A 12902-nucleotide genomic window follows, 5' to 3' on the forward strand; every position below is an offset into this window, starting at 1 on the left:
CACTATTTCCTCGTATTTCGGTTATTATGGGTTTGAATACTCACATGACGAGTCGCGAGATGATCGAAGATATCATATTAACGGTTTTGAACAATATACGGTGTACGCGCGATCGGAAGAAGCGAGCAATTAATGCGGACGGCCGTTTGTAGCACCACTGCTCACAGGTCAACCATGTTGGACTGGCAGCTGGCTGCTGCTGCGCGTGTGACGTCACGTCGTGTTTTCGTCACGTGACCGCAGGGCTGTACAAACAGTTGGTATCTCTTAACATCTCCCTCTAGCGGGGAATTTAATTTATTGTTATATCGAAGCCAAAGAAAGTCTAAAAAATTTTCATTTATTTTTCCTAAAACAAGGATGAAGCACCGTTAGAATGAAAAAGAGAATATAAATTTTGAACAACGTAAACATCAATAATGGGAGTAACTGTTTAACTTAATCGATGGATATCCAACTTTAATCTACCATCAAAGTGTCTTACAACGTAGCAAAGTGCAGTAAGAGGAAAAAGAATATATCACGTGATACTCGTAATTAATCATCGTTAAAGAACAGAGTAATACCATGTTTGCAAAGATACAGAGGAATGAAGCTCTAATGTAGAGGTACGTTTCCCAGACCACCAGTCCTGTACAAACAAATAAATCGAGTGGCAAAGATCGACGAGACAGCAATTTGTTCGTGTCAAGAATAGTGACGCGTGTTGTGATTTATAACACACTACATACGTATCAGTTCGTTTTTTGGGAAACAAACTTCATAAAAATAACAGCGAAATGGAATATTAAAAAAGTTTCATTGCATTTTTTCACGAGTGCAAGTAGCAACAGGAGAAGGTACCTTAACCGCAGAGCCTGCTCCCATAATGCGATCCTTCAATTGACATTTTACCCCACCCCGCCAAAAACACAAACTCACGAGTTTCGTTCGCGGTCGGTGTTACGGCCCTAGAGTTCTCTTCACTCCATGCTCGTGCCATGAGTTGTAGCAATGCGAAAGAACTTTGCCGCTGCGCGACTCTGAAGCGAAGAGAAAAGAGATGAGATAAGAGAAGCGAAGAGAAGAGAAAAGACGGGAAGAGGAAAGAGGTGAAGAGAAGATAAGAGGAGAGGAATGAAGGAAAGGAACGAAAAGCGTAGAGAAGACAAGAGAAGAGAACAGAAGAGAAGAGAGGAGGAGAAAAGAAAGAGAAGAAGAAGAGAAGAGAAGAGAGAAGAAAGAGAAAGAGAGAGAAGAGAAGAGAAGAAAACTGTATAGATGAGATGATGGGAACGGGAGGGAAGGGTGAGATGTGGCTAAAAGGGGAAGAATAGTTAGTGGTGGGGAGAGAGAGTATCGGCGGAGACGCGGCGCGGTGCGGCATAGCGCGCGGCACGGCTGCTTGGTCGCGAGGAGGGTGGCGGGGAGGAGGGAAGGCGTCGGCGCGAACGTCGGTGCAGGCGGGGGCCTGGGGTGTTCGAGGGTAGAGGACGATGGCGGGAGGTCGAACCGTGAAGCGGGGCAGGAGGCAGGAGTCGCGGGAAGGAGCCGTGCCTCCCTGCCGTCCGCCCGCAGTGCGCGCTACGCGATATCACTGGCCGGTCATGTGTGTGTCACTCTCACGTTCACACTGGTACCGTTCGGAGTGCTTGGTTACCGCGCTGCCGCCGTTACCGTCAACCGAGCAGTGTGTGTCCAGTATACACGGTGTGCGGCCGGAAGTTTAAAGTGCCTCTCGTTCCGTGTCCTGGACGTGGCGAAAGCAGGCGAAATCCTGTCGACGCGGGGGACATCATCGGGGAGACGACGACGACGAGGACTACGGGCGCGCAGGTGGAGCGGACTGTAAAAGGGAAGAAAGATCGGCTGCGTGGTGCGCGACGGAGGAAAAGGAAAAAAGAAGGAAAGGAGAACGACGACGACAACGACGAGGACGAGGACGAGGACGAGGACGAGGACGACGAGGACGACGAGGACGACGAGGACGACGACAAGGTGTCGAGAAGAGGAAAGTGGTATATCGGAGCGGTCGCCAAGACGTTTTCGGTGGTACGGTGTCCAGTGTCCAGACGCACGTATGTAGGAGCAAGGAGTGGCTGCTGCTGGTGGTGGCCGACCGTCCAAGGAAGAGAGAAGAAAAGAGGAGAAAGGAGAAGAGGATCGTGCGCGCCTCATGGCCCTGTTGTTTGCTGGCCCGTCGTGATCACGAGGAGAGAAGCAGATCCGAGTGACTGTGCTGTTGGTGTCTTTGGTGAAAAATAACGAAGTGGTGATCGGTGCTCGGTTGTTCTTCTCTACGGTTCAGTGCTACGTGGGGTTTTCTTTTTTGGGGGAGAGGCACGCTCGCTGGAGGATCGGAATAGAGGAAAAGAGAACGGCACAGTTCGTGGGGGAGAGAGAAAGCGAGTGCGAGAGTGCGAGAGGGAAGGATAGCGAGATATACAGGGATAGAAGAAGGAGAGAGAGACAGAGAAGTGAGAAGGAGAAGTAGACGTATAGAGAAGTAGAGGAGGAGAAAGGGTGATTGGAAGACCCGGCTGGCGATCCGAATTCGCGGATTCGACACGCCGCGGTTGCCGATCCATAATATGGCGTACAAGTTTCGCGAAGAGATCGTGGGAAAGAGGTTTCTCTCGGTGAGTGGTTTCACCAAGCTAAAGGTGAATAAGATCAGTGAGTGGGGGTGGCGTGCAGGGGTGATTCGTGCTGCCAGTCACAGGGATAACGGCTGTCATGATCTTCAGGTGAGTATCGTCCACCTAACGGACATTCTTCGTTTATACGATTTTTGTCCTCTCGATTAATCGTAAACACGAGTCGAATTTACGTAGACTAACTTTGGTTCGATGCATGCGGCCTATCTGGCATCGCGCGCGCGACACGCTGTTTCTGTTTACATTAGCGATCGACCTTTCGAACATTCGAACTTCGCGTCTACTTCACCTCGTTCCGAGAAGCCCGCGCTTCTGCCTCTACAATACCAAAAAAAAACCTTGTGTCATAGGTGTTTTTTTCGTGGTTGACACTACATTCCGATCGAAAAACTTTCTGAATATTGCATAGGTTATTTCCATCGTTTTTTCATACATTTCTCACGTTTCACAAAAGTCTCTTACAACGATAGCGAAATTAATCTACACAAATGTTCATTCGATAAAGTATTAATACTCTGAAACGAACAATGGCTATATAAACACGTGTTTTTTCATAGTTTTATGCGTTCTAAATATTATTTCTATGAATAATATAGATAGTTGGAAATATATCAATAGCTGATAGATAGAATACAATTGGAGTTAGTCGAGAAATCATGTGACATAGCGATTGAGAAGCAAAAATGTGTTTATACGCTTAATATCGAGACGAAGCTGTATTACTATGTACATATATATAAATATAACGAATCGTTCCTCGTTTTACTTAGTCGATAAATATCTTTTCCATTCTAACTATGGAAAGATTCGCGGATTAAAAAGGTTAAAAAGATTCCTCGACAGCTCCTGTCGAATTTCAATGAGCCTATTCTTCCCAACTTATACATATTTTCGGATAATACATGAGATTCGAGGCAGGGTTGATGAATAGCAAATTCAGACCTTGATAATAGGATATTAATTGTATGTTAATAACATTCATAGCTAAAATAGAGTCATGATACAATACGATGTTCAATATTGAAAACTTTTTATTTTGCGGCACTTGACTAATATATCGAATATATTCGGTTGCAGATAAGTTGCGAATAATTATGTAAATTCATAGTTTTATCGATACAATTAAATAGATGGAACCTAAATAGGTATTTATCTTATCATTTTAATATTTATGTTTAATCCTTTAGATATCTTTGCATATTATATGTATACTGCAGATTTTTACATTTACTGAAATTTAAATAAAATTTGTTTTTATTTGAATAAATTTTCCATAAATGCATTAATATTCGCATCCTATCTATAGGTTATTTTCTGCTTTCCATTATCAAGTATTTTTAAAATTTAATTTATGGAGTACATCAATTTACTCTCATCCAGAAATAAAACGAATATCATTTATGTACTTTGCTGCCTATTCTACGTTGTACAAAATTATTATTACGAACTTGTTGTTGTTACTTCGTGTCTAAAACGTTTTATCTTGAAAATATTTAGTATTCTCTTATCAGCACTTGTTGATTCGTACGATGTCTAACCAGTCTTAAGATCAAGTACTCTTCCGTTAAACCGTCTTGAGATAGACGATTGGTCTGTTGCTTGCAACTTCTCGTATTTCATTGAATAAGTCTCGTTTATCATACGCGCAGAACAGAAGAAATAACAATTAGAAATAAAGGCGATCATCTGCAGAACTGGGCAGAATTCTTGTGCATGCATCTTATAGGAAGCCATAAATCGGTCGACGTTATCATCCGTTCACGATCCATCGAGAAGCTGTTGATCGAATTTGATCAGAGATAAGCGAGTTTAAACGGCCGCGAAATCGTTGCCAAAACGCGAACCGAAGCAAAATAGGCAAGTCAACGTTATGCTCTGCGTTGCTTTTGTCAGATTACGTAAGCTATCGTGCGATCCGCTTACCTGAGAGTTTCTTTTTTTCGTTATCGCGACATAACATAAGTCATAACTATTCTAGTTTTCGAGGACGTTGTCGGTACACATATGTATATACGTACATCGCAAAATGCAACCAATATGGATTATACGGCCGGTTTTTATCAATTACACGGTGCGTGGCCAAAATTTGCTGAAGTTTTCCATTAGCCGTTTAAAAGCTACCTCGATCAACTCGATAAATTGAAAGCTACCATAAAGTGATGATAATACACGACTATTTATGTTATCTTCTTGCGATGTATGAATTTATGGAGGCAAGCTATTTGTTTCTTGAGAATGGAATATTAATCGAGTACGTATGTAATGAAACTAAGAAATCGATTAGAAATGGACAATTAAGAAATCTAAGAGACTCTCGCGTATCGTCTCGTTGGTGGATTATATTGGTTGAAAAACTTGTATTGTTAAACGCGACAAAGACTGAGATCTTGTCTTTATTAATAATAACGTTCAGTTATGCAACTAAGATAGCTTACATTTCTGCACGATTACACGTCTATCGGTTAAGTAAAGTCATTTTCAACAACAATTGAAATTCAAATTCGACTATGCTTATACAGCGATCTTCGTCTTTTTAACGCGGAATTTCATTTCATTCAATAATTCATTCAAGGATATTTACGCGTGGTTACAAGTACAAAGTCCTGAATTCTAGCGCTCACGTTGTTTGGTGCGAGTCAGTTGAAAATTTTTAAAGCCAGACGTTCCGTTTTATTTTTTTCAACCGGCTTTTACGAAGTCCAACTCGAACGCCGAAAAGCAAGTGTTTGGTGTCTCGAAATGTATTTCTTTCCAAAGAAAACACGTTTCGAGACCCGGGTCCCTATAATTAATGTTCGATAAATTCGAAATGAAATTTTGATATCAACATTAATATTTATGATATTATATCGCGTACATTAATATTCCTTTTTGACCGTAAAACCAACCATACAGCTAAAGCCGATATTATACGACCGATAAAATTGTTTTGTTTGTGGAAAAGCGACATTAATTTTCTCCGCCATTCAGTTCGAATCATTTACATATAATTCAACGTTCGCACGTAGTGTTACCAGTAAAACGTTTCAGATATCTACGTTTCCTACGTAGCATATATATTCCATTAACATAAGCACACAGCTACACTAGCGTTCGTTTTATCGAAGTCGACGAATCAATAATGAATCAATATAATTAGTAGTGGCAATTATAACTTTTTTCTGCAATCACCGGATTATTGATTTAAATCGTCTATTACAAGACTTGGAATTGTTTTTTATTTATACATCACCTGAAGCTCAGAAAATTACAAATGTCCATTTCATTATTGCGTACTGGCTTTTAAAAATCAATTTAATCGCGTCTTAATACTTCATTCTACGTAGCTACGATAAATAATTAGAAGCAATGAAATCCGATTTATTCCGAGCTTTTTAATTAAAATACGTCCTGCTGACAAATAAACGACGGTATCCACATCATCATTTTGTTAAATCATTCCTGTAACTCTATTATGCGACGAACTACCTAATATTTATTTTAAATCGACCACTACGAGCTTACCATTAGCGTTTCAAGAACTCTGCCCCGGCTACTCTAGGTATTCTAAATGTTTTAAGCATCGAGCCAATTGTAGGCTATTCCAGATATTCTAACTACTATAAGTGTTCTACTATTCATACTGCGTATTACTCTAGATTGACAAGATGCTCCAGAAGTTCTACGCGTTATACTTACTAGACTTTGATTATTCAGGTGCTATAAGCAATCTGAAATTGTGAATTACAACGCCTCAAAACGTTATATATGTTCGAAATTTTAATATACATTTTCAAATTCGTTTCAAAGATCGATACGATCGTGATAGCCGCGTCTGGTTACAGTGCGAATCAAATTTTGTAGCATTTTCCAAAAACGTTGCAATACTTCTGCGAGATATCCCCTACATGATTAGGTTTATTGGATGATTGGACGTTTGTTACACGAACGACTCGATGTCGAATTCGTCTGCGAATTTACGACGGCGCCAACAAGTATCTGGTCTCTGGAATGAATTTAGTTGACATCTGTTTACTATTTACCAGTCGGAGGTCATTCGCTGCGCTGGCATCGAGCCGTGGTCCGAGGTCATTGAATGCGAAACGCTTGTCGCGACCGTTCGCTTTCTCCTTCCTCGAAAATGATACGATTCTGTTCGATGGTTCGGATAAAGAATAGATTCTATACCGTTTATATCGGCGTGGCTAGGTGTCGATGCGTCGATTCCAACGAAAGCCAGTCGACCAACGAACGTAGCATTTTCTACATAAAGTCATAATATGCTGCAACATACTAATTGCATTATTCTTCCATATAATTACTATACATTTGATTTTCATAATATCAAGTAACACGAAATTTAACGTACTTGGACCTCTATAGCATTCTGATTTTATTCCTAATAAAGCGTTCTCTTTTCATAGACCCGGCGTTCATTTCCGCTGTATAGCAATTAATTGGCAAGCAAAATTATTTCAAGCGTAGGAATTCAAAGATCTCTTTGTTTTAACGTTTCAAGCTATAAAACACGATTAAAATCTAATTAAAACGCGAACATTTATCGTTCTCCTCTATAAATGCGTTACATAAATCTCCGGATAGCTTTGCTAACAGGTAACACTGATAGATCTATGTGTTTCACGATTTTCTTACCAAGGAGTATCGTCCTCTTATAGAACTTACCATATTCTGAGCAATTCAATGGAATATCATATCCTAGTACCATTCAAAGAATGAACAAAATTTCTCACGTACAATTTTATAGATTTCTTTCTGCGGCCAGTCGAAAATAGCTGCCCCTTGCATTCTCCTTGGCAATATACGAGAGAAAAGCAATGTAACTGTAGGAAATTACCCGAAAGTGTTAGGTTCAGGGCCCTGGTAATTCGTCGACCGCAAATTTCGCGGTCCAGAGTTGGCAATAATTTTGGGGTTATCGGCATGCCCGGGCCCCCGTTTGTTCTTTCTTGGAGATTCATGCAAGCCGATGTGCCTCGTATGTGCTGCATAACGGTGCTTCGCCGTGGACGTGGCAGGTGCACGAAAAAGGCGGTCTGTTCCACCAGTTCGATGGAGACGAGGCAAAGAGGGGGAGTTGTTTCGACCCATTTACGATTGATGAAACATTGATATTCCTCTCAGATCGGTCCTTGATATTGTACAAGGTTCCCACCGAGGTCCGTGAAATTCGCCTCTTGCCTGGCGTTCCAAGAACGCCATGATATTCGTTTTCAAAACGGCGACGATCTCGGTAATCGTTCCAATTTGCATTTACGACACGTTGCGCCAGTTCTTGCTAATTTGCACTGTTGCGTGTATTCCGTAGAATCCACTCAGCGGAATTTACAGCTTTGTCATACCGCGTTTCGACTGCTGCCAGCTGACGAGCTTTCTTATAAACGTCGCTCGTGTCTTCCAAGAGCCAAGTACGTTGAAAGTACATGTTAGAACAGTCGATGGTATTTTGTATAGATTGAAAACTATTCATTGTTTGTATATTGGTCGAAATAGTAATAATTATCGTTGTATATTTTACATATATTTTAACTGAAATTTTATTGTATTATATCTTCTTTATAAAATCATTCGACAGACTATTCAACACGAAATTTGTCGATCAAAGTCGAACACGAAAACATACGAAATGATTGATACACGATACGTTACATGGTTCTTTTTTGAAAAAAAAAAAAGAAGACAGGATGCCTAAGGTCTGTCGTAATTTATGCTCCATTTGCTAGAAGGAATTCGAAGGAAAGCCAGGACTCTGCTGGCTGTGGCAAGACCGAGATTTCCTTCGTCCTCCTTCGACACTTCTCTTTCCTCCCCGTCTCCTGCCGTTCTCCACTGCGGCCTCTTCTCCGTAGAAGAATTCCATTCACCTTAAAGTGCAATAAAACGAGGAATAGCGTCTACCATTGTACTTGCGCTCTACCATGTAAAAAAGAATGACGCGTCTCTGATTCACTCTGTTCGCGACTGAAAATAGAAAAAAAGATTTATCGATGAATAGCATTTCGTAAATCAAGTGACGGTCAAGTTACAGATAGGCTCGTAGCAACTGCTCGGCATGGTGAATATTTTCTTAAAAAGAATTCAAACATATCGATGAGAGATTCTTTTGATTTCTTGCAACAACGACGAACGTGGACACGGCTCGTTTTCGTTACGAATCCATTAATTATACGTATTATTTTACACTGATCGAGAAGCAGCAGGTGATGTCGATTAAATGCAAGTTTAACACGTTGCTTCAAAGCGAAACAAAGGTAGAACGTGTCTGGCTTTGCGCTTTCCTCTCACCAGGAAATCCACTTTGCCTTTTCCCCTGTCCTCTGCGGGTTCAAAAGAGTCGGTATCATTAGCTATGGGGTCCGAGAAGATGTTACATATTCGTAAGAGTCGCGTGGATCAGGTCTCTTTACAAAATCACTTCTTTGGTTCGAGTCGTCCCTTACACTCTGTTGCTCAGAGGATTGCCTCAGCCGGATGATTCCAAAACTCCGGGTACATAGGAAAGAAACACGTAGATAGTGATGTGGTTCGTTCAGCTCGTTAAGAAGATCACCTAACCGTTCGACCGACTCGAGTTAACGAGCTTTATTTGGTAAGCAGGAAAAAAGCCTTTTTGTTCCTATCTTCCGCATTTATCTCGATTTTTTCCATAGCTCGCTTCGTGGTTTTAAAAGATCGCTGAATAAATGTCAGGATGCAGTTCCGTTGTACTTTTCTTCACGGGCGAGCATCTATTTTGTAAATTGCACCAACTTTCAAACGTTATAATTACTTTTCAAATTAGAGAAATTTTGATACCGCTTAATTTTGGTCAGTTAAAGGAAGCAAAATTGCCTGTGGATATGACCGGTGAACAAGGGTAACGGATTTTACCACTTAACCGAATGAAGCGGCTGACTAACTAAAACGGTTTCCTGCCTAAAACGGTTAATTGACCAAAATAGTTGGCTAACGCAACTATAATGCTAGTTGGACAGGTTAGATATTGGTCTCGGTTATTTTATTCAAACTAAGAGTAAGAAGTTTCGTTATTATTTTCCTCTTACCGTTCACCTTTAATTAATTGTATTCCCTTGCTGCTAAACAGAATTGTGGAACGTGTATACAGGAATTTACAAAAGTATTTGAATATTAGAGAAAGTCGATATTTCGAACTTTTTTGGAAGTTAAACACGACTATCATAATCACAACGTTGATCACGTTGCGTCGTCTTAATTATTCAGAACTTGCACACCGCTTATATGTTACTCGTCGTAAACTTTCATAAGAAATCACATAATTACTGCAATAGCCAATTATCTGCAACCGGTGTACATCCATACTTGTCCCAATAGTTTATCCTTGGAAGATGTAAAAATTAAACGGGTTATTTTCCGTATTTGTCTATTTAATTCCTAATCAACTACCAGGTTGAGCTATTGCGATTTAATTCGTTAATCAGACTTAAGATTGATTATTTATCCGGCACAAGGTCGCTGGTCTGAGCGATATCACAGGGTCAAGTGACTATTTTCGTAGCGTCCTATAGTCGATATTTCGAACCTTTTCCCTTAATTTCATTATCGACGATATCCGCGTACGGGATATCGAATTGATTAAGCAACACTGACGTCAGTTTATCATAAGCGTTAGGTAAATCTTGCTGCCTCAGAAGTTGCACGATATCATCTGGATTACATCACATCGAACACTAAATATTTCGGTCATTACGGTAATCAGTGTTGTCCCAAATAATTACCAAGGATAAGAACATAATTGGGGCAAAACCGACGAAGGTCGTAGCCGGAAGAGACGGATGTAGCCAAAACCTTTGATAAAGTAGAGCGTAAAATATGACTACAGTACGACGATGAAGTACACGTTCAGATTGCGTGGTTGTCCAAAACACGTACAAAAATATAGAGCATTCGAAATGAAGAAATTTGCTTTAAAACCGTTAAAATCAGTCTGGCAACTTAATCGTCGCACGGTGTCCAAGCAAGATTGAAAGTCACGAGAAATCAATTTCGACGTTATAATTTTCTTCCAAACATCTAACGCATCAACCGCTTTTGCATCTGAAACTGTGAAAACTTCGCTGCGCGATACATCGGATGCACCAAATTTCCCGGTCAAAAGCTGCGTTCTTTGTGCATCATTTCGTTTGAAAAAGTATCCGTCCGTAAATCGCGGGCGCGATCTTGGAAACGGCGCCGTACATTTCACGAGACAGTGTAGAGTCGCGTATCCGCGATCTTAGTTAGCGATCTTTCAAATTCGCATATGGGAAGGGTTGACTGTAGCGACGACGCGACGCAACGAATCTACGAATTGGAAACGCACGAATGTGCTTGTATGTAGTTCAACGACCTCGATCGAACCGCGTGAAATCACGCGTCACGTTTCGACGACGAGAGTATCAATTTCGTTGTGCAAATATTCAGCCGTAATAATTGACGTCGAAACCGATCGCGGACGTTATTTCGAGGGCCCTATCATTATCGTGAGCATTCTAATATTAAAATCCGGGTGCAACGGCCGCGATACGGTTAGAAGATGATGCGGTTCGATGCACGCCCTGCAGGAACGTTACCGAGGATCGTTTCCATTCCCCTCGCCGGTTTCACCGGCAGATTCCGATTCGTTCGCCAATATCGAAATATTTCGGTCTTTGTCTGCTCGTTGATATTGTGCGTTATGCAAGCTCCGGCACCCACGCGGCCAGACACGCTGCAGCGACTTTCTATCGCACGTAAACCGCAGTCGCGGTTCCTTACACTGACTCATGCTCGTAGGGATTCCGGAAAAAAGCGTACGCTAGGATCCAGAGGTATGAAATTCTTTCTTTCGCTCTTTCTTGCAACGAAGGTTTCCTTGGAAAGTGTTGAACAGTGTTAGGGAGAGCGTGAAGGTAGCCGATAATTTGATAGATATTTTGTTATTTACAATTATCTAGGTATTTATTTTCAACGACAGAAAACGATAACTCCGTATATTTCAACAATACGATTTTCTTATTTTGTGGTGGCAACTTCTGAAAATGAATTTCGTCGCGATATTCTGTATTATAGGATGCGTTGTAATAATATTGTACGATATGATAGTCACGCGAATATTGTTGTACAGCAGTCTATATCTAAATCGTGAATCATGAAAGTTTGATTTTTTTTTTTTGCAAATAAAAGAGAAGGGCATAGTAAAATTGGCGAAAAAACATGCAAGTCAGATTTTGACCGCAGGGACAGTTCGTCGGATTTCCCGTTCATGGTGCTGCTAAAATTCCAGAATGAAAAATAGCGAGACTCTTTCGCTGGGTGAACTGTAACGCGCGCAGACAATGGCCCTGTTACATTTTGCTCGTTTTCGTCCGCGAAACAATCCTGTTCGGTTCCTGCAGTTTCGAGGGTACTTTATTCTCGCGAGACAAAGACACGCCGGACAATTCCGCGTGATACGTCACACTTTGCCCGCGTTTTAATGAACTTTTTAACAATCGCGAGACGTTCTACGAGAGTGGGATATATGGACCATTGGATTTTGCCTATGGTGCTTATTTGAAAGATCGTATATTTAAATAATTTATTCCTTAGGTGTTCAAACCGCGAAAATGATCATTTATCCCTTACTCTGAATAAGAATTCGGTTTGGAGGATGTGGATGTTCATAAAGAAATTTCTCGTACGTTTCGTTATTTCTTGTGTTCCTCAACCTAACCTCAACCTAACTCCAACCTAACCTCAATCGGCTGCCAATGGTTCCGTAATTTTACTTCAGGTTAGAAATTATGCATTAGTAAAATTCTTGTTGTAAAAATATTTCAGATAATTCTTATGGTAGTTTCGTGCAATTTCATACAATGCAGTAATACGTGTAATACTTGTGTGACAGATTTCTGAATGATGTAATAAAATTACATTTTGGCATCAAATTTTGGCAGCCACTGTACGAAGATACTAGCTTAATAACCGCAGACAAGAATGTATCAACACGTAGTTAATTTTATCGTAGATATAATACCGTGCATTTTGATGTTAATACCGACCCTAACATTCATAGATTTTCTTAATACGTCACTACTGCGTAAAATGCAATTTTATCATAAAGGCGAAATATTCATTTTCAAAGCCATTCCTCTGTATTTATAACGTTATTATTTCATCGTGTTTATATGTACATTATTATTTTCCAAAAACCGAAACAATAACTTTTGATATGATTTCCGCTTATGTTACGACAAACGAATATTTCGTACAACGAACTTTTTCAACAACAACTAACCTAATTCTCATTTC

At 40.6% G+C, this 12902-nt stretch overlaps 1 protein-coding gene across 4 annotated transcripts in view; it reads left to right on the forward strand.

Annotated features, from left to right (window-relative positions):
- The first annotated feature begins 2500 nt into the window (after positions 1-2500).
- The window catches only part of LOC117216270 (probable JmjC domain-containing histone demethylation protein 2C), a 233006-nt gene continuing 222604 nt past the window's right edge, over positions 2501-12902 (forward strand). For all 4 annotated transcript variants that reach the window (XM_033462853.1, XM_033462888.1, XM_033462879.1 and 1 more), the window contains exon 1: positions 2501-2726. In XM_033462853.1, coding sequence (XP_033318744.1) covers positions 2571-2726 — 156 coding nt within the window. In that variant the 5' untranslated portion in view covers positions 2501-2570. The remainder of the gene's footprint in view (positions 2727-12902) is intronic.

This window comes from Bombus bifarius, unplaced genomic scaffold (assembly GCF_011952205.1).
Source record: "Bombus bifarius isolate JDL3187 unplaced genomic scaffold, Bbif_JDL3187 scf7180000007973, whole genome shotgun sequence".
Lineage (NCBI taxonomy): Eukaryota > Metazoa > Arthropoda > Insecta > Hymenoptera > Apidae > Bombus > Bombus bifarius.